Source organism: Neovison vison, chromosome 8, assembly GCF_020171115.1.
Source record: "Neovison vison isolate M4711 chromosome 8, ASM_NN_V1, whole genome shotgun sequence".
Lineage (NCBI taxonomy): Eukaryota > Metazoa > Chordata > Mammalia > Carnivora > Mustelidae > Neogale > Neogale vison.
The window spans coordinates 92,452,935-92,479,488 of record NC_058098.1 but is presented as its reverse complement, the minus strand read 5'-3'; the positions used below and the strand labels follow the sequence as shown (position 1 = coordinate 92,479,488).

The 26,554-nt window shown below is 53.4% G+C and overlaps 1 protein-coding gene across 20 annotated transcripts in view; it reads right to left on the bottom strand.

Annotated features, from left to right (window-relative positions):
* Positions 1-26,554, bottom strand: part of DYSF (dysferlin) — a 204,696-nt gene that overhangs the window by 105,261 nt on the left and 72,881 nt on the right. For 11 of the 20 annotated variants that reach the window (XM_044261346.1, XM_044261353.1, XM_044261355.1 and 8 more), the window contains 9 exons: positions 24,833-24,915; positions 17,415-17,456; positions 15,634-15,749; positions 15,046-15,159; positions 13,633-13,810; positions 12,957-13,081; positions 10,844-10,950; positions 5,769-5,961; positions 3,342-3,497 (listed from right to left, as the gene is read on the bottom strand). In XM_044261346.1, the coding sequence (XP_044117281.1) occupies positions 3,342-3,497; positions 5,769-5,961; positions 10,844-10,950; positions 12,957-13,081; positions 13,633-13,810; positions 15,046-15,159; positions 15,634-15,749; positions 17,415-17,456; positions 24,833-24,915 (1,114 nt within the window). The remainder of the gene's footprint in view (positions 1-3,341; positions 3,498-5,768; positions 5,962-10,843; positions 10,951-12,956; positions 13,082-13,632; positions 13,811-15,045; positions 15,160-15,633; positions 15,750-17,414; positions 17,457-24,832; positions 24,916-26,554) is intronic. The other 9 variants (XM_044261350.1, XM_044261359.1, XM_044261361.1 and 6 more) reach the window with 1 other exon arrangement.

Below are 26,554 nucleotides of genomic sequence, written 5' to 3'. Positions count from 1 at the left end.
ACCAGAGAAAGACAGAAAGCCAGGATCACCTTTAAGATCAGGATGTCTCCACCATGGCAGGGACTGGGCATAGCAGCCTGATGCCTAGATATGTGTCGTTTTGGAGGACTTTCCAGAATTCACAGAAAGGGAGTGTATAATTAAAAAGGCTTCTCCACACTTGCCAAGATTCCAATTCTCTCCAAAGAAGACTGCTTCATCCCCATCTTGATGGTCTCTGCAAAGCCTAGCCAGAATCCCCCGTTCTCCCCTCTCCCACCATGTATGTCCCCATTTCTGTTCTCTTCTAGAATGACCCTGCCCAATGGAACTTCCTGCTACAAAACAATTTATATCACGGTCCAATCTTGTAGCACTAGCCCCATGCGGTGATCGAGCCCTCGAAATGCAGCAGGGTGACTGGGGAACTAAATTCTTAGTTTTATGTCATTCTAATTATTTGAAATGCAAATGGCCTCTTACGGTGGCCATACTGGGCAGTGCAGTTCTAGAACGTGAATCTCTGAACGTGAATCTAGAACGTGTATCTCTGAAAGAGATACAATGATCCAGGACTGGAAGAGGAAGAGGTTAAGACCTCCTCCTTAATTTGCAGTTTGGTTTTTTTTTTTTCCCACCCCCCCCTCGGGTTTGGGGGGGAGGGAGGAGGGGTATTTTTGTTATTTTTGTTTTGGCTTGATGTGAGCCTACCATCTGATATCACTACCCTTTCAAGCGCTTATCAGCATGTTAGCCACTCGTCACTGGTCCTCAATCGCTTATTACCTTGAAACGTTCAGAAGCTCTGCCAAAATGGAATAACCACGACAGCACAACATGAAACACTTATTCCCCACAACTACTTCACCGTTTGACTGAAATCAACAGTCAGCTGCGGCCTGACGAGCCGGAGCGCCTCCCTCTCCCGACCACACATTGTCCCTTCCAGGAAGGAGACAATTAAGCCCGCAGGTCTCATGAGCATGAGCCTGGAGGGGTAGGTTACTCCTCTGTAACACGGGCTGAGGGAGAGGAAAAAGGAGCTTTGGTGGGTTCAGAAGAGGGAAGCGGGGGTGACTAAGTAAGAGGTTGGCAGCAGGTTCGGGAGGCCCGGATCCCCAGAGGGAGAGTCCACGCCAGGTAAGGGGAAAAGGAAGGGGTGCGGGACATGCCAAGGCAATGACCGTCTCCCCCTTCACCCAGCCTCTCTGCTTTTGGTTCATCCTCGGTGAAGCCTGGAGGAAGGCCTGACCCCGCATGTCACCCCCTGGCGACCTCCCATGACCGTTCACTTCAGCGGTCTCCTCCCTGGGGTGGTGAGTGGCCTTTTTCCCTCCAAACCACCAGCCCCAGGGAGATGGCAGGAATGCCTGACCCCCCCCTTCCCCCTCCACCCCTAGTCTCTCCCCTGCCCTCCCCCAGACGGGGCCAGCCTGCCGGACCCAAAATAGCAACAGCAAATAAAGAAATGTCTAGTTTAGGGCTCCTCTCCCTCTCTACTGGTGCTCATTTTTTCCAACTTTGGTTTAAGTTAAGAAACACCAATGTTTTCTTGGTCTCTGCTTGCTGCCAACATTTTTGTACAACTTGCTCAGGAGCTACTGGCGGGGCTCATAAACTCAGTGGGGAAGACTTCGAGAAACAATTCTATATCTCTCTCTTTTTTTTTTTTTTGCTTGGAATCAGGGAAAATTTTTCAGTTTGTGTTTCCCCAAGGATGCAGGGCCGAGAGGTCAGAGCTTAAAGCTCATCCTACTCAAGTGAGCTCTAGCCAGACAGCCTTCCCTGGTGAGCCCCACTGCGAAGTGTCAGCTCTTCAACCTCCTTGCCCTTCTGCCCGGCTTGGCAAGGAGCTGGCTTAGGAAACAGAAAGACGGGAGGCTAGGAGGTGAGGAAAGCACAGGGGACCTGCCCCAGGTAGCATGGAGGCAGGCAAGGGGGGGCTGGTCTCTCCAGTGACCTGGGGTCCAGGTTATCACCTCACCTCTAGTCTGCTGGTGGAAAGATACCTGTCCCCAGGAAGCAAGGAAGCACTCCAGAAGAAAAAGGGGACAAGAAGGGAGAGAAACTGATACTCATTGATCACCTCATTTAAGCAAGACCCATGACCTGTGTCACCTAGTTCCAACCTTCAACACCTGTGAAGTGGGCAGCCTGATGCTCGAGTTATAGGTGAGAAGTCAACTAGCCGTTCAGAGAGGTCAGGCAACCTACCCAATGCCACACAGGCTTCCCAGCCAACCCTGCCACCTGTCTACACACGCTGTACTGTTGAAACCTACCCTCTCTCTCCAGCCCAGGGCAGGACAAAAAAGACCGGCCGGTATATGAATGGGTTGACCGACAGGCACTCAGAGGTTTGAGGCTAAGGCTAGCCAACAACGACTTCCTGGAAGAGGAGAGGCAGGCGCTGGTCCCTGGTGTGGATGGAAGGAGGGGCCGGGAAGGGAAGGCTGAGAGCAAGGGGCTGGGGGAAATGGGCCAGCCGGGCTGAAGGCCAGGCAGCTTATAATGCCAAGAGAGCCTTCTGGAGTGAGCGCTACTCCTCCTGCAGGACAGCCTCAGTGACAGCCCTCCAAACAGGGACCCTCCCCTGGGGCCTGGGCAGTCACAGCACAGGAGGGATTTCCCTGAATTGTGTCCTGGACACCAGGCCACAGTACCCCCACCACAAAACCTTGGCTCCATGTCCCCACGTGAACCCAGAGAGGAGGAGAGGGCATGCTCAGGCACCTGCTCACATCCCTGTCACCCAGCCCAAGGCTGGCCAGTACCCTGAAAGAAGACAGATGGGGAACAAGGGTCAGGGTTGAAGGAGGAGAAAGGGGAGGCGAGATGCAGGCAGGACAACATGAGGGGTCCTGGATTCCTCACCTCCAGCTCTCAGATGGTCCAGAGCCACAGGCGCCCTCAGTGCCCTGACACCAGCCTTCCCACAGGGAAGAACTTGAACATGAGCATGACTCCAGCTGGAGTCAAAGCTCTCGGGCAGGGCAAGGAGGTCTATACCAGGGCTCTCAGAGGCTGGGGTGGAGGCTGAGGGCTAAACCCCCACCAGAGACCTGGCTATGGGATTGAGAACAGCCTCAGAAGTCAGCCCCCGCCCCCAGACAGCCTAGGGGTGGGGAGCAGGGGGCAAGACCCTGCCTCATTCATTTCCAGCACCCCGGGATCCCAGCTCTCACCTGCCAGCTTCCTAGCCCAGGTGTGCAGGGTGCAAGGACCTGAAGGGAAATGATTTTACACCAAGCCCTCTGAGAGCCTACAGACTCTCAACTGGATGGAGACCGGAAGGAGACGCAAAAGGGGAAGGGCACTTCCTGGAAGAAGATATGATCATGACTTAAGGAAAAGGAACCCACTTTGAGAAATAGCGTCTGCAGCTTCCCACAGTTCTTGCCGCAGTACGTGGCGCCCCGCCGGGAGAAGAGGATGTCACGCGCAGGCACCCGCTGGTACGCCACCCGCTTGTCTCCCTGCAGCATCCAGATGATGATGTCGGGCAGGCTGTTCTGGGGCTGGAGAGAGGGCAGCATTCAGAGCTGGGGAGGCCCATGCCCCACGGCCCACCAGCAGCCACCTTCCCTCCAAGCTTCCAGCTCCCCCACGGCCCACCCCCAAGAGCCTCCTTGACCCCCACGGCTGGCTGGGCCCCTCTGTCTTCCACGGCTAGCCGCCCCCAAGCACAGGGCATGAGGCTGCCTCCGCTCACATGAGGAGCCTGCCAAAAATTCACGGAGCTGGGTTCACGTTTTCTGGGAAGAGACACTCCTGCCTGGAGCCCAGAGCTGATCTCCTCAGATCCCCTCCACTGGGCAGAGAGGTGCTCCCGGGGGGTGCCGGGACTAAAGGATTTGATTTGACCGGAGAGACGACATCACACTTTAAAAGCTTCTTCACCCCTGAGAGTAGCCGTGAATCCCCAGGTGTGTCCCTTCCCAAAGGACACTCTCCCAACTCTCATAGCAGGGACTTGTGGGGTCTGGTCTGCTACCGGGCCTCATGATCTTGGGCTCTGGAAATGGTGACTAGCCCAGAAGAGAACTGCAAGGCCTGAGCTCCTCAGAGCCAGTGACTCTGAGTGAAAACTGCTGGGTGCAGCCCACCTGCTTCCAAGGTTAGTGAGCAAAGCGTGCTCAGTGAGGTGGCTGTGTGTCTCTAACAAGGGCCACGGCCCTGGCGGAGAGCTCATGCCCCTGGAGGCTCAATAGGGCATTTCATGGTTTCACTTACTCCCTGCAGCAAGGACAGGCAGCCCCATTTGCCAGGTGAGAAAATTAAAGCTCAAAGAGAGTAGGAGCCAACCAGGTTTTTCTGCCTCCAAATAGTGGTTCCCAACCGCAATACCAGCGGGGTCCCTAGAGCAACAGCAGTTCCTGGTAACGTGCTAGAAATGCAAATCCTCAGGCTCTAGCTGCTCTGACACGCAGGGTCAGACACGGCATGTAACCTGTTTTAATAAACCTCTCAGGGGAGGGGCACCTGGGTTGCTCAGTGGGTTAAGCCTCTGCCTTTGGCTCAGGTCATGATCCCAGGGTCCTGGGATCGAGTCCTGCATCAGGCTCTCTGCTCCGCAGGGAAGCCTGCTTCCCCCTCTCTCTCTGCCTGCTTCTCTGCCTACTTGTGATCTCTGTCTGTCAAATAAATAAATAAAATCTTTAAAAAAAAATAAACAAACCTTTCAGGGGATTCTGATGCACGTTCAAATTTGAGAAAGACGCTCTCTGGGGTCCCTTGCGGTCAGGAGCACCCATTGGACCTTAACCCTTCCCAGTCTGTGCTCAGAGTCCTGGGACCATCTGGGCCAAGATGATGGAAGGCAGCCTTTGACCAGCCCAAGAGGATGGTCTGTAGCCACTGCACGGGGTCAGCCTGTGGCTGAGCAACAGTGTTCTCCCCAGGTAGCTGGTCACATGCTCAAAGGCCTGATCAGGGACAAGTCCAAGGCTGACTCTCAGAGATAACTTCTTGGGCTGTCTTCCACTTCTGAGCAGCATTCCACCTCCTGCACCCCTCTCTCCTCTTCAAAACTCGCTCCTCCAAAAGACCCTCTTGGGCCCTGCCCTGCCCTGACACTCCTTCTGGAGAGATCCTTCCTTACCACCCCACTGCCTCCGTAGGGGGCCACACACCTCTGGTTGGAGTGGGCAGCAGCTGGTCTGCCCATGACACATGAGCAGAACCTTGTCCTTGTTCTGGACAAACCTGTGGAAGACTTGCTTGCCTTGGGAACTGGGGCAGGGTGTACATCTGACCTGGGGCAAGGAGGAGGGTGGTCTACAGGTGGGAACAAAAGGCTGCCACTTCTCTCTGATTAGGTACGACACAGTTCCTGCAAATACAGCCTCCTGAGGCCTGGGGCTGGGAGGCATCCAGGACAGCAGGAAGTAGAGTGGCCCCAGAGAGGCAGGTTTGAGGCCAGGGGCAGACAGATCCTGGTTGGCAGGGAGGAGTTGGGTCACTGGGGAAGCAGGCCAAGAGCTCCAAGGTTCTGGTATCAGCTCCGTCTCTGATGTACTTTAGTGACACTGATTAAACACATGTACTGAGCCCGTGAGAGGGGCACTGACAGAACACCGGCTGCACACCAGGCTCTCAGCGAGGCCCCGTAACACCCAGTGTCCGGTTGCATCCTCTCTCCCCCTGATGCAAATAGGGGACACTGAGTCACCTGTCCAAGCTCACCCAGTGACAGAGTCGGAATCGGATCAGGGTCCAGACCGTCCCCATGCCCCTTCCAGTTCTGATGTCTGCAAGCAGGAAGGAGGACACCTTCCAGGGCTTCCTACCTCCTCAGCCAGGGCGCGCAGACGCCGCAGCCAGTCTTCAGCCTGCTCCAGGGCAGCCGGGAGCCCACCATGCCCGAGCTTCAGGGCCAGCGCTGCCTCAGTCATCTGGTTCAGGTGTCGGCTGCGCAGCCTATACAGGTACTGGTCTAGGTGGGTGGCAGATGGTATCTCGTGGACATCACCTAGGGGCTGGCTGTGAGGACAGACAGACGGGATGAGCCCAGCACACACACCTGTGCACAGACAGCCCTCACCCCACCCAAAACAAACCCCACACCCCTCAGCCTGCCTGCAGGGGGCTCCATGGGCCCTAGGTGCTTTCTCCAGCCTGACCCATCTCTCTATGGGACCTGCTCCCTCCTCACCTCCAGGAAGCCTTCCCTAACTACACAGGCCCTCAGGCCTCCTGCTCGGAAGTCCCTCAACCCTCTCTTCAAGAGGCTCCTGTTTGGGACTTAGGAGTTCTTTGGCCCGGGTGTCCCCTCTGTCCAAATGACCGCAAGCCCTCAGAGGGCCCAACAGGTCCCTCTATGACCCCAGCATCCTCCTAAAGCAGAGGCCAGAGTGCTAAGTTGCCCTGGGCTGAAATGAACCCGTTCTGTTGCACTCACACGTTCTTCAGGAAGGAAATTTATGGACCCCTGACAAGCCACTGCAGACGCTGTGGGGAGGCCGGCAGCCAGCAGTACAGCTGTGCCGACCTGGGGCAGCCCCAGGACACCCCTCCCAGAACCCTCCATTCGGGAAGCCTATGGAGGAGGAGGTAGGGGGTACATGTAGCCCCAGAAACCCCACCATAGACACCACGTGGGGGTAGAGTTTAAACTCCATCCTGTTGGGAGACACGGAACTCTGACCCACCCTGCCCCCCAGGGGCTCCCCAGAAGTCCTCCTTCACAGGCTCTTCCTCCAGGGGTCAGTCAAGACACACACAGGGTCACGTGGAAGGGGAGAGGGGCGTCTGCGCTCTCCCTCACCCTGCAGGAGCCCTCTAAATGATCCCTGCTGGGGGTGGGGGGCTGCTCCACCCCCCAGCCCCACCCCCACGGAGCCCTTGACTCCCAAACAGGACATCAGTCAAACCCGCTCCACCAGCTCTGCCCCCACCACTTGCAGCCCCCCCCCCCAAGCTCACACTCCCCTCCCCGCAGCGTCTCGACTCCGGCTCCCGGCTGATTTATTTTTCTGCCAATTTCCCCGAGCTATGCAGAACCAATTACCGCCGGAGCGCAGCGGCACCGCCGCCGCCAGATACACCGCTCTGGCAGGCCCTCGGCGCACTCCATTTTTCCTGTTATTTTTTTTAATTGAATTTTTAGGGTGGGGGGAGCAGTACGCAAACTCCATCTCGGGAAACTTAAGCCCCGGGGCCTGTCTCAGGTCACGTACTGCACACCCTGTAGTAATATAATATTTACTGCCCCGAGGGTGCCGCGGATGGGGCTGCCCCAGGCCAGGAGAGGGGCGGCCTCCATCCCCAGCCCACTTGATTCGTGGTGGAGGGGCATGCCGCCTGGGTGGAGGGGGGCCTGGGCCCGAGTCCTGGGCTGGGGCCTGCCTGGGAAGGAGGCCTGAGTAGGCCTGAGGGCGGGGGCAGGCAGATCAGGAGTCGGATCTGGAGAGCTGAGCCAACCGGGGTGATTTATGCTCCCAGGCTGAGTCGGGAGCTGGGAGGGACTGCCCTACAGACCACCAAAGGGAGATTTTCACGGAGGCCACCAGCCCAGCCAAGACTCCCCCCGAAACAGCCAGGACCCGTGACCGCCACCAACAAGATGTCTTGGCCCTTTCCCGCCCCGGGAAAGCCCAGTGTAGCGGGGATGGAACAAAAGGGAAACTGGAAAGAGGAGGTGGGATGGCATCACGTCCCCATCCCAAACAGGGACGGTCGCCCTGCCAACCCTGGTTGACTTGGAAATGATGGGCAGGCCCAGGATGGCTCAGCGCAGGCCGAGAGCAGAGCTGGAAGGCTTGGAAAGTCGCTGCCAGCCTCCGCAGTGACACGGTATCTTTGTCAGGAACAGCCGCCCAGAAGGCACAGTGTCCGGCCTGAAAGGGGAACTGGTCTAGGGGTCATTCCTTTCTTCCTCATGAAGGACAGCTCTGCGGGTCCTGACGGGGCTGGGTCCGGAGCATCCAGAACAGAGAGGCAGACAGGCTAGATCCCCGTCCCCCTGGGCAGCCTCAGAGTCAGAAGTACTTCCTGGAGGAAGCGAGTTGGGCCAAGAAAAGCCAGGTGGTGTTCCGGCCAAAGGAACACTATGTGCTCAGGAAAAAGGCTTAGAGGCAGGAGGAAGCACACATGGGGTGGCGAGACCTGGACAAGCCAGCCCAGCGGCTCCAAAGGGCTGGAAGGTAGGATGGCTGGGGTCCCTGAGGGAGAGAGGGAGTGCGGACACAGAGGCCTGTCTATCAGGATGAGACCTGGGACCACTCCTTAAAGGCGGGGGGTGGAGCGCTGAGGGCTGAAGCCGAGGCCCCAGTTTGGGGAAGACCCCCAAGAAGGAGCTGGAAGCACTGGCTGACAAGCAGTAGAGAGGTGTGGCAGGCAGATGAGTCCAGGGGTCCAAGGGTGAGAGAAGGTTGGGCTGGAGGAACAGATGGGGCACCCCGGCAGGGGGATGGGGGCTAAGAGGGAGAAAAGCCAGGAAAAGGGAGGCGTGGAAGGAAGGACACTGACTTGGGAGGTGGGACAAGGTCTGGCTGAAGGAATGGAGTGCAGCCAGTGGTTGGCTGTGACCCACTGGCTTGGGGTCCCCAGGCCTGGCCGCCCTGCTCCGCAGCCCAAAGCAGAGGTGAAGGCAGCCCTCTTGCTGCTGTCCCAGAGCTATCAGTGGCCTCAAGCGGTGCCTGAAGGCAGGTCTCCTGATGTCTAGTATTCCTTCCTGGAGACCCCACTATGCTTCCAAGAAGATGGGAAGCTTTCCTCCCCCACCCTCCTGACCTGCAGAGTGACTCAAAAGGGACCAGGCTTTAGCAGAAGTGTGTTTAGCTGAATCCTCTGAGAACAGAGCCCTGGGTCTGGACTTGGGTCCCACCTGTCTCTGATGCTTCAGGCACCTGACACCTGCCAAGGTCCACATACCATATGAGTCACAAGCAGTGCCATGGGTAGAACCCACCCTGCATACCCGGGCTGCCAAGCTGGGCCCATGGTCCACCACGAGTCACTCGGAGCCCCTCCCCACGCTGACCGCACCCCACTGTGCCCCTCCAGCCTCACTCTGTTCTCCAACCTCCAGACCACAGATGCTCTCAGGTTCTTCCCACCAACACGGCCAGTCCTAAGTGCCTCGTCTTCCCCAAAAGCTCCTCTTTCCACCACTGATCCCCCAGAGAATAGCCCTGCTGTCCACTCAGCTGCTCTGGCCAGAGCTGGGGGATCACTCTGCACCTTCCTTGGGCCCCCACATCCAACGCACCAGCAGGTCCTGTTCCTCAGAGAGCGATCCAGCCAGCGGTCTCAGCCACTTACAGGGGAGTGAATCTGAGCAAGTTAATCTCCCCGCACCTCGGTTTTCTCGTCTATAAAACATGGATCTCCCCACTTCCTACCTCATGAGGTGCTTGTGATTAGTCCATACGTGTCACGTGCTCGCAAACAGCACCTCCCACAGGAAGTGTTCGTGTGAGGCTGTGGTCGTCACGATGCCAGTTAAAGAGTCCACACTGCCTTCTGCCTCCCTTGGCCCCCACCCTTCCCCATGTCCCTGGCCTCGGTGACACCTTTGTCCAGAGTCTCCTTACCACCACCACCAACCCCTCCCTCGCTCTGCAGCCAGGACGAGCACCAGAACCACGGGAATCCCGTGCCCTCCACCAAGTCTCCCAGTGCTGAGCTCACCTGAGCGGACCCCCTCAGGCCTATCGATCCCATTTGGGCGTCCTCTTCCCCCGCCAACCCACAGAGGTGGCAGGCATTTCAGGCTTTGCACCTGGGCAGTCCCTTCTGCAAAGGCTAGCTCCTCCCGCTCCTCCTTCAGAGTTCCCCTAGGGAGAGCGACCCCTCTAGGAAGCTCCCCTGAGTTGAATCTGAGTGGAATGCACCTGCTCTGAGCTCCTGCAGCACATGCCTCTAAACTCCCCAACACATCCAGCTTCCTGGGCTCACTTTTCCATCTGTCACCCCTGGAGGGGCTGAAGCTGCAGGCTTGTTGTCAACAGGCTTTGGGCTCCAGAAAGGTCTGTGGAATGCCTAATGACCTGCCTGGAATTCCACCCCTGAGGGGCGGTAGGATGATAAGCAGAAGGTGGGATAGTAAGATAGAGGGGAGCCTAGAATACACTTTTCCTACATTAACCCGTAACCCCAAAGAGAGTAGAAAAGCAACTATGTGTCATGAAGTCCATTTCACAGCTGAGAAAACTGAGGTCCAGAGAAGTGAAGCTGCCGGAAGCCGCAATGCTGGTTAAAGGGACAAGACCTAAGTCTCCTGATGCTTCTAATAGTAATTATAGCCAGCATCTATTACATACTTTCTAAAGTGCCAAGCATTTTGCTTCTGTGCTATTAGAAGCAGTTATTCTTAACGCGGGGTTGAAGAGGAGGAAAGCAAGGCTCAGAGCAGGTGGGTAGCCAGCCCCAAATCTCCCAGCTTTGGGGGAGATGCTGAGATGGCCTCCCCTTCTGCTGGGCCTCTGAGCATCCCCACTCCCCATCACCCCCAGAGCCCTCTTTTCCTGAAGTCGACAGAAGGCTAACTGGAAGCCGTGGTCCCCAATGTGGCCTTGGGAAGGAGGGGCGCCGTCAGCCCCACCAGCCAGCTCCTCCTGGAGATTCCATCAGGGAACTAAGAGGTCGGGGATCAGAGACACAATGCTCCCCATTCAGGTGAGCTGGTCCGCCCCAGGCCCACAGCTGCCGCTGCTGCAGGGAGATTTACGACCTGCTCTAAATGTCACCTTTTCAACTCCCCGCACTGGCTGCACCACCTTTGGACTGAGCGCAGGGTGGACGGCTGGCCAAGCGTGGCTGGGGAGACGTGCCGCCGCTCACCGCCACACACGAGCACTCCCAGGGAAAGGGCCTCGCTGAGCCAGGAGGGAAGGGTGCGTGGGTGCCAGGCACCCCCTACCTGCAGTCTGAGATGAGCTCATCCAACAACTGAGCCAACAGGGAGTCTACGTCCTCGGTGTTGCCCTGCGCCTTCACGGCCAAGTGGACTTGCTCCAGGCCAGCTTCCTGTGGAACAGGCAGGCAAGGGTTGGGACCACAGTGGTGGGGTGGAGGGTGTACAACAGCCTCCCAGCCCCTAGGCCCTGTCGCCGAAATCTGAACCTGACGCCCTAACCAAGGGAGAGAACAGTGAGAACAGAGAACGCCGAGCCCAGATGCGACAAACCAGGAGCTGTCTCACCTTGAGAACCTTCCAGGGCTCCCCACACCAAACGGATAGGAATTCCCAAGCCTGGGACTCCACCCACAGGCCTGGTCACAAGGACTTGAGCACTGTGTGCAGACTCCCACATGAGACCGTTGCCTTCCGCTCCTTCCGGGGCCCCTCTAGCCAGCCAGTCTGCCGTCTCACAGGTGAAGGACCCTCTGAGCCCACACCGGTCCCCACCTGGAACATTCTATCCCTCCCCGGTTCTCCAGCGCTAGCACCCCTGATCCTCTCCTGCCTTCAGGAACACTGAGACCCCCTCCAATAACAGAGAGTTCCCTCTCCAAACTCGTGGCCCAGTCCCTCCCAGGTCACATGTGTCTCCTGCAGGAGAGGGGCAGTCTCCACGGGCCTCAGCCCAGAGCTTGGAGAGCTCTCACAGAACACCTGTCAGGTCAAGGGCTTCTTCCTCAGACCCCTCGGGTCCCCTCTGCACCCATGGGCCTCCCTAAGCATGTGCCTTTCTGAGGGCAGGACTTGGGAAGAACACACAGTCCCAGCCCTCAGGGAGCATCCTGTGAGAGAATGGCCACCCCAAAAGACAGAGTCTGGACTTGCAGAGAAAGAACTCCAAGACCTCCTGGACCTGGGTGCTGGCTGGTCCCCTCCCTATGCAAAAGATGCCAGTCTCAGGAAGGCTGGCCACCATGCCTTCACAAAGGCCGGCATCCCCCCCTGCTCCTCCGAGACCACAGTCCTTCCTTTCTCCACCCCCCATCGTCCTCGCTGTACTCACCTCCGCAGCCACAGACAAGCCCGAGCTTCTGTAACCCCTTCCCTCCACCCCACTGCTCCTGACTAGCTCCCAAAAGCGAGGCCACACCGGCCTCCCCCAGGTTCCCGTGGGCTATACTACATGTGAAGCACATACAGAAACAACCTAGCCACCCCACCCCTCCAGGATTAGCAGCTCCCCACCCTTAGTTTCTCTGCCTCTGTCCACTTAGTTCTCCTCCATTCTCTGGCCGAGCTCCTAGGTCCTCAGCTCTCAGCATCCACAGGGACGCCCCAGGAAAACCCCTGGTCACCTCCAAAACACAACTCCCTGCTTGACCTCGTACACTCTACTTCTCCCTGCCTTCCCAACTCCCCAACCACCAAGTCCTTCTAACCCAAGTCCTGCAGCTTTTTCCCCAAGGTCCCCTCCTGCCCCATGCCCTGCTCCCGGACCACTGCCATGGCACCCTAACCATGGGTTAGGAGGGCTCCTGCCTCCCATCTCCTCGCTGCCTCCACAACGCCCTCCTGCCGCTTCTTGGCCGTCTCCCTCCTCTGAGTGCCCACCCTTCCTCACAGTGTCCTGCAGTGTCACCTGCACTTGGGCTTGGAACCTCTGCATGAGAGGTGTGGGTGAACCTGTGCTTGCCTTTCCTAAACTGACTCCTGAAGGCAGGGCAGCTCCCCGTCCAAGTCTCCCTTGTGGGGAGGGAGTCTCCCTTGTGCTGCAGGCCTCCAGCACAAACCCTGGCATGTGGCAGGAGGCAAATGGACGCATGCAAGCATGAATGGGTACAAGGCTCTGCCCCACTGCTCCAGCTTGCTTCCTCTCAGCTCCTTCCCTGCACTGTCTCCTACCTCCCTGGGCCCCCTGATCATTCACACTCCCTCTCCTCCCTTCCCGCTAGCAGGACAACATCTCCAAACTGGCAGGCCGTGGTCAGGACACAAGGGACCCCAGGCACCCTAAGAGTTTGTGGGCATAGCTTTGTGTAAGTGCGTGACCCCTGTGGGCCTGGTCTATGGACACCCATGGGGGCAGGGTGCGGCACAAGGCAGGTGCAGGGGTGAGGCAGCTTCGACTCACCAGCCGGTCCGCAATCCTGAGCAGCTGGTTCTGAGTCTCGACTCTGTGGCTGATGTCCTCCCAGTAGGATGACAGCACCACCACGGGCTTCACGTTGCCCCATGGCAAGTAGTAGTAGTGGCACCCTGGAAGGACACGATGGGCCTGCTCCTGAGCCAGGAGTGCAGGGGTGGGTGGGAAGGGGACCAAGGCCAGGACTGATTCAGACCCCTGCTCCCTCCCACTAAGAGCTCCCAGGACATCCACGAGTGACCCGCATTCCCTAGTGGCCAAACAGGGCACCTGAGCTCCCTTCATCTGTTGAACAAACAGCTGCCGCTCTGAGAGGGGCTCCTGAGCACACCCAGAGGGATTGCTAGAAGGACATGGGAAACCCCGCTCTCCAAAATCTCTACGTGACTCGGAAAAGCCACTGTGAAAATCAGCTACAGCCGACCACAGCCTGTTTCGGGAGCCCCAGCATGGTCCTGACAGCAGACAGCCACCTAGAGGAGAGCGGGGAGTGCGGAATGGCACGGAGGGGGACAGAGCAGGGAGTCACCCCAAACAGGTTTGCCTGGGCCAGGGCCTGTGGGGGGACCTCCGGCAGCTAGCTCTGCAGGAGAAGCAGGATGTCGGGCTGGGCCCCCTGCTCTGTGGCCCGGGTCCCAGCCAGGCACACAGCCCCCAGCCTCACCGTCAAAGACCGCCCGGCTGTACTGAGTGGTGGAGGCCAGCGGCAGGCAGGTCGTGTCAAACTTGTTGCCGTAGTTCCCAATGCTGACCTCAAACTGGATGGCATCATCCACGTCCTGGAGCATGGAGGCCGAGTAGAAGGCGGCAAAGAGGGAGTACTTGCGCCTCCGGAGATACTTCTGGGGGCAGAAAGGACAGCTGACGGGTCATGGAGGAGGAAGGAGGACACTGGGGTGGGGAGGGGGTCACATGTCTGGCAGACCCTGGCCATGACTGGCGCCCAGTAAACCCTGGCTGGACGGATGGGTGGTGGATGGTCCAGCTAAGCAGCAGTGCCCAGATTTGGTTACTAACTGAGCAAACTCATTCCAGGCCTGTGTGTTTGGCCATGTTCCTCTAATAAGGTCTGCTCCTCCAAGGTCATGCTGCTCCTTAATCCAAACCAGCAGCCATGGCACCCCCCCCCCCCGGGCGAAGCCTGGTCTCCTGCATCTGCCATTCAAAAGGGGCCGCTGTCCAGAGCTCCCACCCCGTGCCCCTTGGGGTCCCCAGCACGCCCCCCAGCTCTGTGGTAGACACAAGCTGCCCTGCGCTGGGGAGGAATGTCCCCTCTGGGCATCGGGCTCACGGCTGAGGACATGGCAGGCTCTCGATCGTACAGCCTGGTCTGAACCAAGAGGACTCTGCCATCCCCTCCACGGAAGGCAGAGAGAAGAGGGTTACATGACCAGGTTGTGGAATGTTGTAAACGGTAGTAACCGCTAACGTTTACTGACCGCTCATCACGTAGGGCTTTGTGTCAATATAATTCTCCCAACGGTCTTAGGAGGTAAGTATACTTATGACCCCTGCTTTGTTGACAAGGAAAGTGCTAGAGCTGGTAAGTGGTCAAGCCAGGATTCAGACCCGCGCTTTCTGGCTGGAGTCTGAAAGCTTTACCATCACACAGACCCCATCCAGCTGCCTCCTGGGCACAAGGCTCAGCTCTCCTGCTTTGCTGCTCTGGTACATTTGAGCCTCAGTGTCCTCATCTGTGAAACGGAGATACTGAACGCAGCTACCTCACAGCTGCTCGGGGGACGCCATGACATCGAGTGTCATAGCATAGCCTCTGACACACGGTGAGGGATGAATAAGTGTTAGGTGGTCCTACACCATTGTTATAAAACGGACCTCTCACTCTGTATCAAGCTCTAGGCTTGTAAAACAGTCTCCTTTATCTTCGAGCCTCTGAACCTTCCTCAGGGAGACGGAGTAGCCGTGGTCTCCCTGTGCATCACAGCTGAGGCATGGAGGCCCAGAGGGGTGAAGGCCCAGACCATGGGTGGAGCTGAGCCCTCCCCCACCATGACAGGAGGAGCCAGCCGGGTTTGGCTGCCACTACCTTCACCCCTTCCCGAGCCACGCCCCTCACCTCCACCCGGAGGATGTCGTCAGCAGGGAGGTCCTCCACCTTTTGCTCGCTGTGCTCCACCAGCTTGGTCTCCAAGGAGAGCAGAAGCCGCCCTCGGTAGGCCACGCCTTCTCCCTAAGAGGGGTTGGGTCCCCAGGAGCAGGGGGGTTAGAGAGGAGGAGAGGAAGGAAAGGAAAGAAAGGAAAATATGAAGTTGCTCCTCTCCCAGGCAACCAGGAGGGCCCTGGGCTACCCCCATCACTCTGCAGATAAGGAAACGGTGGCCCAGAGAGTTCAGGGCCCATGACAAGCCATCCAGAGATCAGTACCAGACTCCAGCCCAACCAGGGGAGAGATGAATGGATGAGCCCTGGCTCCCTCGGGGGCCAGGAAAATGAGGGGACAAGGGGGTCAGGCTGGCCCTGAAGGAAAAGCAAAGGGGAGAGAGGGAGAAGGAAGAAGCGGCCAGAAGGGGGCCAGGCAGAAGGAGGGCTCTCTGAGGTGGGGGCTGTCTGGCCCCAGGCCCACTCAAGCCCTTGTAGTCTGGACCGGACCCTCCCTGCACACAGACATGGGGATCTGGGTGTGCGGGGGTGCCGGCACGCTCACCTTGCCCGTGTTGAGTTCTGCGTAGGGGTCCGGGAAGCCGGTGAACTCCCTGGGGCTGCCGTAGAGGTTGACATAGCAGGGCCCGAAGGTGGGAAGGAAGCCCAGATGGTCGTCCACTGGATGACACAAGTGGGGGTCAGAGGGGCCAGCTCCGTGGAGCCATCTAGGGCTCAACCCAGCCAGCTTCAGGCCTGAGCCCATCCCTGGCCCTCAGTTCCCTGAACACACATGGATGCAGCACCCACAAGGGCGTAAAGAATCCTTTGTCTCCCGTAGGTCCCCAAATCCTCACCACTCTGCCGCAACGTAGAGATGTTTATTACTTTTATTAACTCATTTTACAAATGAGAAAACTGAGGCTCAGGGATGCAAAGGAACACCTCACTACAGAGTGGCATCACCCACAATGCTCTGAGCTCGAAGCCCATGCACTTACTTGGCCAGCATGCAAAGCTGGGCCTCGGGGCCCCCCACTGCCCTGCTCCTCTCAGGCTGCACCCTGTCCTGTGTCCCCACTCCCTCCTGCCCAGGGGTGTGGGGAGGCACAAAAGAGGTCCCAGAGTGACCAGAGAAGCCACCCCCCGGGGAGGGAGGGCAAGGACCTGGTCAGATGTCCCAACCCACAAGGCAGTCCCCTGCCCCACCCCTGGGGCACATGTCCTCCTCACCCCCCTTGTCATTATGAAGTCGAGACAGATTACCTAACAGTCCAACTCATGCTAGCATTCTGTCTCCCTCCCCACATTGTGCAAAGAACCACCTTTCAGGGGAACAGGTTGGAGGGAGAGTAAAAAGGCAAATCCCACCAATGATGAGGGAAATCTTTTCTCCACGTCACTTCCCTCCTTTTCAGAGGCCCTCTGTTGTTAATGTCATGATTTTCCAGCTGAAGACCAAGTTTTCCAGGACAGGACTTTACTGAACAGACTCTGAGAACCCCGCAAAGCCAGGGTGTCTCTTCCAGAGGAAGTGGGGGAGAGGCTGTTCCCAGAATGCCACAAGTGGGAAGTGGACCCACAAGCAGGAATCATCTGGGATGATCCAATTCATAGGAGCAAGGATGCGGCAAGGCAGGCACAGAATAAATGGCCTCACCAAAGAAATGCTTGAGAACCAGACCTAAGGACAGGAGCTGTGAACCAAGTCCCCCTACATATGCCAAGGCCCTGGGGTGATGCGGGGCGGGCAAAGACAGGGCTGGAGAGATAGATCCTGTCGACCAGAGCTCAGGAGCGTGCCTCCCCACAGAGCTGGCCCCCCAGCCACCGTCATGGCTCTCCCCCAGGTCCCCAGCACACACAGGGCTCTGCCATTTGGGACTGAGGTGGGAGGCCCAGGCTGAGACAACTAACACGGGCTTTATAATTATGTGTACTAATCATCTCCATTATGATTTACCTTGTGAACTTCAAGAGTTTCCCACTCACCCTGACCTCCTCCTGGTCCCCAAGATGTCTTACCCAGGCCCCTGCCCCATCGCTCCCTACCTAAGAGAGTGGACCCATCTGAGCCTGAGCTGGAGTCCAGCAGGTTCAGGAAAGGGCTGGGAAAAGGCTGGGAGTGAGGACAGGGAGGGGAATTGTCTTTAAAGCATTCCAAGCAATTTTCATATTCAACCTCCTTTGAGAGGTAAAAGCCAAAGGTAAGCTCACAGACCAGTGGTGGTAAATCTCAGCCCCACCTCAGGCAAATCAGAAACTTCCCAGCAACCAGCACCCTCTCCCCTCCAGCTAAAACCCCAAAGCCCAACCCCTTGCCATCCCCAAGGGGGAAGCACATACGGTCCATGGTTGGAGAAGGCTTGACCACACCTGCAGGCTCCTCTGAAGCGTAAAGAAATGGAAAAGGGGTTAGGATGGACATAACTGAGAGGAGGACTGGTTACGTGAACAGGTGGGTGGATGGAGAGTTGGCAGACAGACAGATGGAAAGACAGACAGCTCCCGTGTGGGAAACAAATGTGGCCCGAGGCCCCAGGTTTGAATTTATCACAAAGTCATCACAATGTCACCTCCCACAACCCCTCCATCCCCCCCACCCCACCCCCAGCCAGACACAGCCCTTAACACCAGGGTGAGCCCTGAGGTCCCACCGTCTGCCTCTGTATGTCCCTGCTCTGCTTGCCAATTGAAAATGGGACCTGAAACTTGACTCACTACATTCAAGTAATAACACTAAAAACAAACTGCATTTTTTCTATACTATAGCCAATAAGTGAGGGAAACAAAGTACAGACACAAAGAAAGGGTGGGGGAAACATGAACAGTCCCCCAGGCACACCCAGCACTCCACCCAACAAGCAGGTTGACGCTAGCGACCAAGGTCGCGGTGCAATGGCATTTCAAGGTACAACATCTCCATCTAGTGGCCACTTTCAGGATTGCCACTGAGGGCACCATGTTGCATTTTCACAACAGCAGGCACTGGAATCAGGCTTCAGGCACCTGCCACTCCATTAGCTGAAGGTTCTACACACTTGGATGTGGCCCTGAATGCTGGTAAGGGGTGTGTAGAAATGATGAAGCAAGGAAGGAGAAGCAAGAAATGAGAGAAGTAAGGAAGGAGATGCTCTAGCAAACTTCTAGGCTCTGGGAATCCGTCTCTCACTTCTAAGCAGATCTAAGACACCCCACGGGGGTGGGCACCCTTCAGTCTCCTGATTTCAGTGGTCTGCTCTGATTTCAGCCTCTTCCTGCATTCTGACCCTCCCTGTTTCTTCCTCCAACTAGCTGAGTGTAACCATTTCTGGGGCCATGACCCAGCCTGTGGATACAGCTGGCAAAATCTTTGATTATTTTCATTCACTGGTCATCATTACCTATTTGTCTCCTCCCCAAAAATTCACCTATGACTATTTTCCCATAGCCCCACAACTATAGTTAAGAGTCAAGAGTTTAGCAAAATGCTGTGAAGGAAGACTGAGTGGAGACACAGAGAAAAAGAGCAGAGGCAGGAGAGAAGGGGAACATGGAAGTCCAGATACAAGGTCATGGCTGACCCACTGTTGCAGAAGACATTAGAAGGGCAAGGCCTGGCTACAGGGGTCCCAGGCCCTGCGACCCAGCCACACATCTCTTTGCAGCCAGGCCTCCGAAAAGAATGCCGGCTAGCAGAAATCAGACTTGAAGAAGCCATAATTCATGGTCATTTTCATATCCACAGGAATAGGTTTTCATCAGTGAGGGAGCCCCTGGTCATAGAGGAGCTTTTTCCCATAGGGAGAGGACTAGCACGGGCACAGCTGCAACGCTGAGGAGAGCAGCAGCCAGGGCCCACCGGAAGGAAACAGATTCCATTTTAAGCTCCTTCCCAATGATTACAAACAGACCTGGCCAGTTATCTCAGGCTAATGAGGCCAAGGTCACAGCTCTGACCGCCACGTGCTTCTTGCAAAGGAAAACTCGGCTTCACATCCACATACTAACTCTAAATTCTTGCGGTTAACTGGTGGGCCAGCCTAGACACATGTCCCCCTAACCCTGCCAGCCATCTGACCAAAACATACCTTTGGGGTCCAGGACAACAAAGAGGTGGCTGCCAATGGGCCTATTTCCCAGGGGCGCCTTTCATGAGTTCCTTCATTCCTTCATTCACTCATTCAACAAACCTAATCAGGCCCAGTGTTGGGCATGAAGTAGGACATGCCTCTGCTGACAACTTTGACCAACGATTCCTAATTTGGGGGCAGGGCCACAGGTCTCCAGGGTCCTGAGGATCATCCCAGGCTCTCTCCTCTTGTCTGCAGACAGCTCATAAAGTCAAGGGCAAAGTGGCTGATGAAGCAACCTCACACAAAGCCACCATTCAGTCCTCATCACCCTCCGCCAAAACCCAAGTGTCCTGCTGGGTTTTCTCCAAGCCCAGAGAACCAGGGCTGTTGAAGTCCCAGAACACGGAAGACTAGTCTCGGTTTTGTGGCCTGAGCCGTCAAGCCCAATTGTCTCACCCAGGGGGAGCCAGAGAAGACCAGGAGCAGGCCGCCTGGCCTTGTGGGCCGCATGTCACAGCCCTGCAGCGTCCATGGACACCCACGTCTCCTCCTGGAGAAGCTCACGCCACTTCCTGCTGCCAGCCCTGCCAGCTCCCTCTCCCAGCACATCTCTTAGGCCCACAGCTTGGCGGCCTGACACCAGTGGCAGCCAGACTGGAGGGGAGGCCGAGAACAGCTGGGAAATCATCATCTGGGCTCCAAAGACCAAAACAAAAAAACAAAAACACCTAAAACAAAAAAAAACTTTAGTTTTCTTAGAAAAAACTGTAGGCTACATACAAGTACCATCTTTGCAGTCTGATTTCCATATGCATAAAGTTCAAATCTGTGTCGTTTCATGGGTCTCATGTGCCTGTTACATTTTGAAAGAACCGCAGCCTCTAAGGAAATCACTCCTTTTTTGAAAACAAAATTTACTAACTGCTTGGGAGCACAGGGTCCAAGGAATACTTAAGTGTGCCCAGGCAAACTTGTGGGCAGACATGCTTAAGAGGCTACTGTTCGGTCTTGTCCTCACTGGAAAGAAAAACAAAACATGAAAACAAAAACTCCTGGTTGGGCCAAATATTCTGGTGAACCAGGAGGTGGAGGGATAAAGAGAAACAACTGGTTTTTACAGTTTGGTTGAGCTGGGGCTTTGGGGGTGTGAGAAAACAGAGCTGTGCATTGACCAGGTGGGCTGGATCCCTCTGGTGTGAAGAAAAAAGACGAAAGGTTGAAAGGAAAGTCGTGGTGACACGTCCTGAGGTGCCCTCGGGACACATGGGAGAAACTAGGCAAGGAGCAAGGCGAACGCTAACCTGTGTCTCAGAAAGAGACGCACCTCTGAAGGAAGGGACGCCAGAAGCATCCCTTTACATCGTGAAACACGGCTCCACTTTGAGCAGTAAATTACACTCTTGTATTGTTTCAGAGATCAAGCTATTTAATAACACACTTAACCCTGATTTGCCGTAGTTGCAGGAAGAGTCTCCTTTATTCTGAAAACAATCTATGGGAGAGGAGGAACCCACCTTCGAAGGCCTCCCTCGTTGCCCATGACCTGAGCGCCATCTAGTGGCCAAATAAACATCTTCCTCACATTTCCATTAAAACCTTCACAGTGACCCTGAAAAAGATCCAGGCCAACACCACCAACAGAAATGAAGACTGATGGGGAGACAGGGATCTAAATTCTTCCTCCAGCAGCTGGTGGCAGGCACAGCCGTAGCCTCTTGAAACAGTAGCCATCGGAGAACAGTCAGAAGGTCATTTTGTGCTTCTACCAGAGCAGTCTGGCCCTGGATTCTAATGGTGGGGGACAGCATCAATGGGAAAACTGGAGAAGATTCCTTCCATACCAGGAGTTTTGATCTGCAAGGGGTCCAGAATGCCCTTTCTCCCATCCCATCCTCATGACGCACTGCCCTCCACGTCAAATTTTCCTATCTGTCCATCCAAAATAGCCATTCTCACAAATGATCTGAACAGCGCTAGAGACAGGAAACTGCATCCTTCCTGGGATGATTGTTCCCATTTGGGAGGGGGAGGGGCAGGGGCAGGGGCAGGAGGGGCCTTCCCAGCAGGGCCCTGTGAAAGGCAATTTTTGTGTATTTTGCCAATTAAAAGTATCAACAATGAAGTTAGAATGGCAGAGAGCAGCTAGATATTAAAGTTGTATAAGGACACCTGGAATTCCACTGCCCGATTCTGTATTTTCAGGTGTGTTTGAATTTTCTATAATTAAAAGGTGGGGGTGGGTAATATTTCAGAGAACCTAGAAGAAGGGATTGCTCAACTTCAGGAGCACTAGGTGGAATCTTCCAGAAACTGGGCACATTCACCTATGCTCCAGATATAGATTTGTCAAGATGGATGGACAGAGAACAATGCACCCATCTGTAGAAAGACACCAACACTGACCAAGGCTTGCTAGAGAGTGAATAAAGGAGAAAGGAAGATTCACAGAGTACCTGTCCAGATGGGGAAACAGCATCTGTAAGTTCCCAGAGAACATTTACCCAAAAGCCTCAGGAAATGATGTGAAATTCTCAACAGAGTGCAAGAAGAAGTCGCTTTTATGGAACAAAGCAAAACTTCTGGGAGAGAACAGACCAAAAAGAAAATGGAAATATCAAAGGAATGACAGAGGGAAAAGAAGGCGGGACAAGAAACTAAAAATGTAATGGCCAATTTTAAACCACATGGAAAGCAGTCAGGAGAACTGGTACAGGGGGGAAAAAAATCAGATTAGTGATGCAGAAAGCCAATAATAATGATACTACACAGCAAACATTACTTTACTTTAGGGTTTCATGTATACCAGACACTCTAAGAATGTTACATTTATAATCTCACTGGATCTTTACAACAACCTTATGAGACTAGGACTAGTGAAAGAGGAGTGACTCACTCAGCTACAAAGAAACAGAATTGGGACCCAAGCTGCCTGCTTCCAGAGCTCCTGCTCTGATCCCTACCCCGCCCTGCCTTCAGCTGTTCATGTTCTCATGTTAGAATAAATTATTCTAACTCGACTCAAAGAATTCAGCATGTCTCAGACAAGATTCAATGAAAAGAGTCCTGCCCCTGGATACATCAAAGTAATTTAACCATAAGAAAAAAGATGCATTTCTACAAGCAGCATCTAGTTAGATAAAAGTAGACCACCAACAAAAAAAAATAAAATCTGCTCTTCGAAAGTACATTTACATAAATTCAAAAGAATAAATATTTAAATGTAAAAATAAATAAATAAAAAGAGAGTTCAATATAACCTTGGGGTTTGCTGAAGGCCAAAAGCGTGATGTATGAGGCAGAAACCAAATAAACACAAGATGTTAATTAGGGGGAGCCTGGGTGGCTCAGTGGGTTAAAGCCTCTGCCTTCGGCTCAGGTCATGATCCCAGGGTCCTGGGATCAAGCCCCACATCGGGCTCTCTGCTCCTCGGGAAGCCTTCTTCCTCCTCTCTCTCTCTCTGCCTGCCTCTCTGCCTACTTGAGATCTCTGTCTGTCAAATAAATAAATAAAATCTTTTTTAAAAAAGATGTTAATTAGAAAATCTTAAAAAGAAACAACAAAATAAGTTGAAGAGTTAAAGATGAGAGTAAAAAGATAAGAAAATATAAAATTAGAAAAGAAAAAATCAAAAACTGTAGAAAAAATATTAGAACTGATAAATCCAAATTCTTTGGAAAGTCCAACAAAGAGTGTGTGTGTGTGTGTGTGTGTACATGTGCATGCGCATGCACACACACGCATGTGATGGGGCTGGGAGGGGGGAGGCTTGTAACAAGGCTAATCAAGAAAAAAAGAAAACTCAAACACATATCATTAAAAATAAGAAAGGGGACAATACCACAGGTAGAAAGAACTGTTTAAATTATAAAAGAGGGCTCTCTACAAAAACTATGCAAATAAATTAGAGGACGTCAGCATAGTGAATACACTTCTAGGAAGACATAAATTATCAAAATTGACTATCATAAAAGTAACAAACTAAAAATAACAGTGATCACAGGAGAAATTGAAAAGTTTTTAAAGAGCTAGTGCTATACCAACTCAAAAAGGGCACCCAGCCCATCTGGTTTTATGGGTGAATTCTTTCAAACCCTCAAAAGACTATATTTTTATGTTATATAAACTGCTCCAGATGTTAGAAAAGACTTTAAGTCTTTCCAATTAATTTCACAGAGCCAGCATTACCCAGATACCAAAACCTAAGAAATGGCAAGCAGACATACCAATTAAAGGTAACAGAAAATCAAGAAACAGGCCCAAGAACACATTTAGGAATTTAGCAGGGGATAAAGGTGGCATTTCAAAATATAGGCAAAAGATTATTCAATATACACTGTTGGTATTACCAAAGAACAATTGTGGAAAAAAATAATGTTAGATCCTTGCCTTATTGGCTAAGGAAAAGGTTAATAGATTTGGCTACATAAAAATTGTAAATTTCCATGCATCTAATCCTACTAAATGGTAAAATAAAACAGACAAGAATTATTTACTACTTATATGACAGGCAGATAGTTAATACCCATACATATACAGAACACTTACAAAATAATGAGAAAAAGACAAACATACCATCAGAAATATGGACAAGACAATGAACAGGCAATTTATAATAGAATAAAGTATATAAATATATATAATATGTAAATATAAATTAATTATTAAATTGTGTTTAAATTTTTTTTATCAACTTTATTGGCTACTGATGAAATGAAAATTAAGGCAACAATGAAATTCACCCACCAAATTTACAAAGTTCTTTTTTAATATTATTTTACCCTGTGTTGGTGAAGATACAGCAAAAGAAGCTCATGTGAGTGACCAAAGTGGACATTAGTCCAGTCTTTTCGAAGGGCAATTTTGATATTTACAAATCACTTTAAAATGTACAAATCCTTTCATACAGCAATTCCACTTCTAGGTATTCATTCAAAAAAATCACAACTTGCATAAAGATTCAGCTACAAAAATATTCAATAAAATTTAGTTCTTTTTAATGTAGAAAAATTAGAAAGCACCTGAGTATTCATCATTAACTAGTGAATGTGGACTATGGTATACCCACACAACAGAACATGTGTATTCATTTAAAATGATATTGTAAAATAATATTTAATAACATGAGTAAAACATCTCTGTTGTATTGCCAAGTGACAATAAGCAATTTTCAAAACAATTGTTTCAAAATACGCTTTATTGCACACACGTGTATGTGTGTGCATACACATACACATGAAAAACCTCCAGAATATTAATAATTAGCTCTTGTCTGGGGGGTAAGCAAATGAATTCTATGGGTAAGTTTCATACTCTTCTTCATTATCTTCAAAATTTTACTAAATGATCATGGCCTACTTTTTAACTGGCCAATAAAAGCTATTTCAATATAGAAGCTGCTGGAGCACAATTAGCCATCCTAGAACCTGGCACAGGGCCCGGCTCCAGTCACCGAAGTTATCTTCGGGACTGAATGATCCTCTCTGCACCAGTTAGCAGGGTATCCCACCAGCCAAGTGTAGAGAATCCCAGATAGCTGTAAGCCCATTCAAACTGGCCACAGCCCTTCTTCATGGAAAATGGGCTGTGAAGGCCTTATAATTAATATTCCCTTTTCTGCACTCTCAAAACTAGAGCTACTAGACAGGTAAGGGTGAGTCAGGGGAGAGCGTAGGGGACCAGAGGACAGAACAAAGGAGGGGGGCACTTACCTTCTATTTCTCCTCCAGGGGCAGAGATTTTCGACATACTCAGGTAGGTGGTAGCCACAATGTCATTGTGGGTGAGGCGGTCCCTAGAATAAGGGGGCAGAAGGGACCTGAACACAGTGGGGCGACTGCAGGCCACAGCCCACTCTGGGAGTAGAGGGCCCTGGTTATCCGTCTTTAGGGGTGCCTGTCTTCACACTGGGTATGCTACTGAGGCCTAGTAATCCTAGGGAAGAAGAGACTGGAAAGAAAGCACTGCCCAAGACTCCTCTGGAGGGAACTAGTCCATCTGGCCAACCACAGCATCTCAGCAGCCAACCAACACTGGGCTGCCAGCCTGAATGTCTGGGGAGACATCTGCAGGTTGAAAGGAAAGAGGCCAGAGGCAGGAGCCAGGGCGAGGGAGCAGGAGGCTGCTCAGAGAGCCAGACCCCCAGACCCACGGAGAGCCAAGTTCCAGAACCTCAAGAAATACCCAGACCAGGAGAAAACCAGGCGACAGGGAAGAAACTATCTCCAAGGCCACGGTCTTAAATGAGCTTACATTAGCTACTCCACAATTACACCTTATATCTGACTTTGTGTGGACGAAACAATTTTAACCTCTTTTATCTCAAAGGACTCTCTCAGGAGCCTAGAGGAATGGCTATTTTTATTCCCCTTTCCATTCCACAGATGAGCACATTGAGGCTCAGAAATGGAAGGTCCTAGCCCACAGTCAGCCTGGAGGAGGGGCAGAGCCAGAACTGAAACCCTGAAGTCCTGACTCCTGGTCCAGTTCTCCTGCTATGGCCCATGCTGCTCCAGTCTACAGCAGGGGCGCCTGTCCGTATCCGGCTTCCCAGGAGGAAGACTTCTCCCCTCCCCAACCAGCATAGCAGACTGTGCGTAGGAGTTTGAGCAGACTGGCTATCATTGATAAGCCCATTAGCCAACAATATCCATGCAGCCTCTTCCTCCATGTTCCACACCTGCCCCCTTTACAATAATATATAGAATAGCTGGCATTTATTGAGCGCCTACGGAAAGCCCAGTGGTGTGTTAACATCGTCACATGAATTAGCTCCAACCCTCCCTTGGCCTATGAGGCAGGCACTACCATTAGCCCCAATTTCGAATGATGAGACAGAGGTTGCCAAGATGGCAAAACCAGGGTTTGAGCCAGATATGCCTGACACGGGAACCAGAGCTTCGATTGCAGCCGCCCGTTGCTTCCTGTTGGGCTAGAGCAAGAGTTCTCAATCCAGTGATTTCAACCCCGAGGGACGTCTGGCAATGTCTGGAGACGGTTTTAGAGCTGGGCGTTGGGGGGAGGGCAGTAGAGAGAAGCCACCATTGCTACTAAACATCCTACAATGCATAGGACAGTCTCCCCCAGCAAAGAATTTTCTGGCCCAAAATGTCATAGTGCTAAGTTGATAAACACCAAACTGGGCCAGACCCATCTCCTTCCTTGAAATTTCCCTGGGTCCGTCTTCCTCCTGTGAGTACCTTGGTCACAGGCCTGCTTCCGGCGACAACACACCCAAGCCCTGTTGTGAAAGACACACTTGGGCAAGATGTCTTTATTTTCCTCTTAAATCTGATACCCATTAGATGCCTGATCTCTGCCGCTCCCTCCCTTCCTCTCTGAACTTCCCAGGGCGGTGATTAAGCCAATTTTAAAGTGTTGCATCCGGGCAGGGACCAACGAGAAGAGTGCATGCATTGTCATCAGAGATCTTC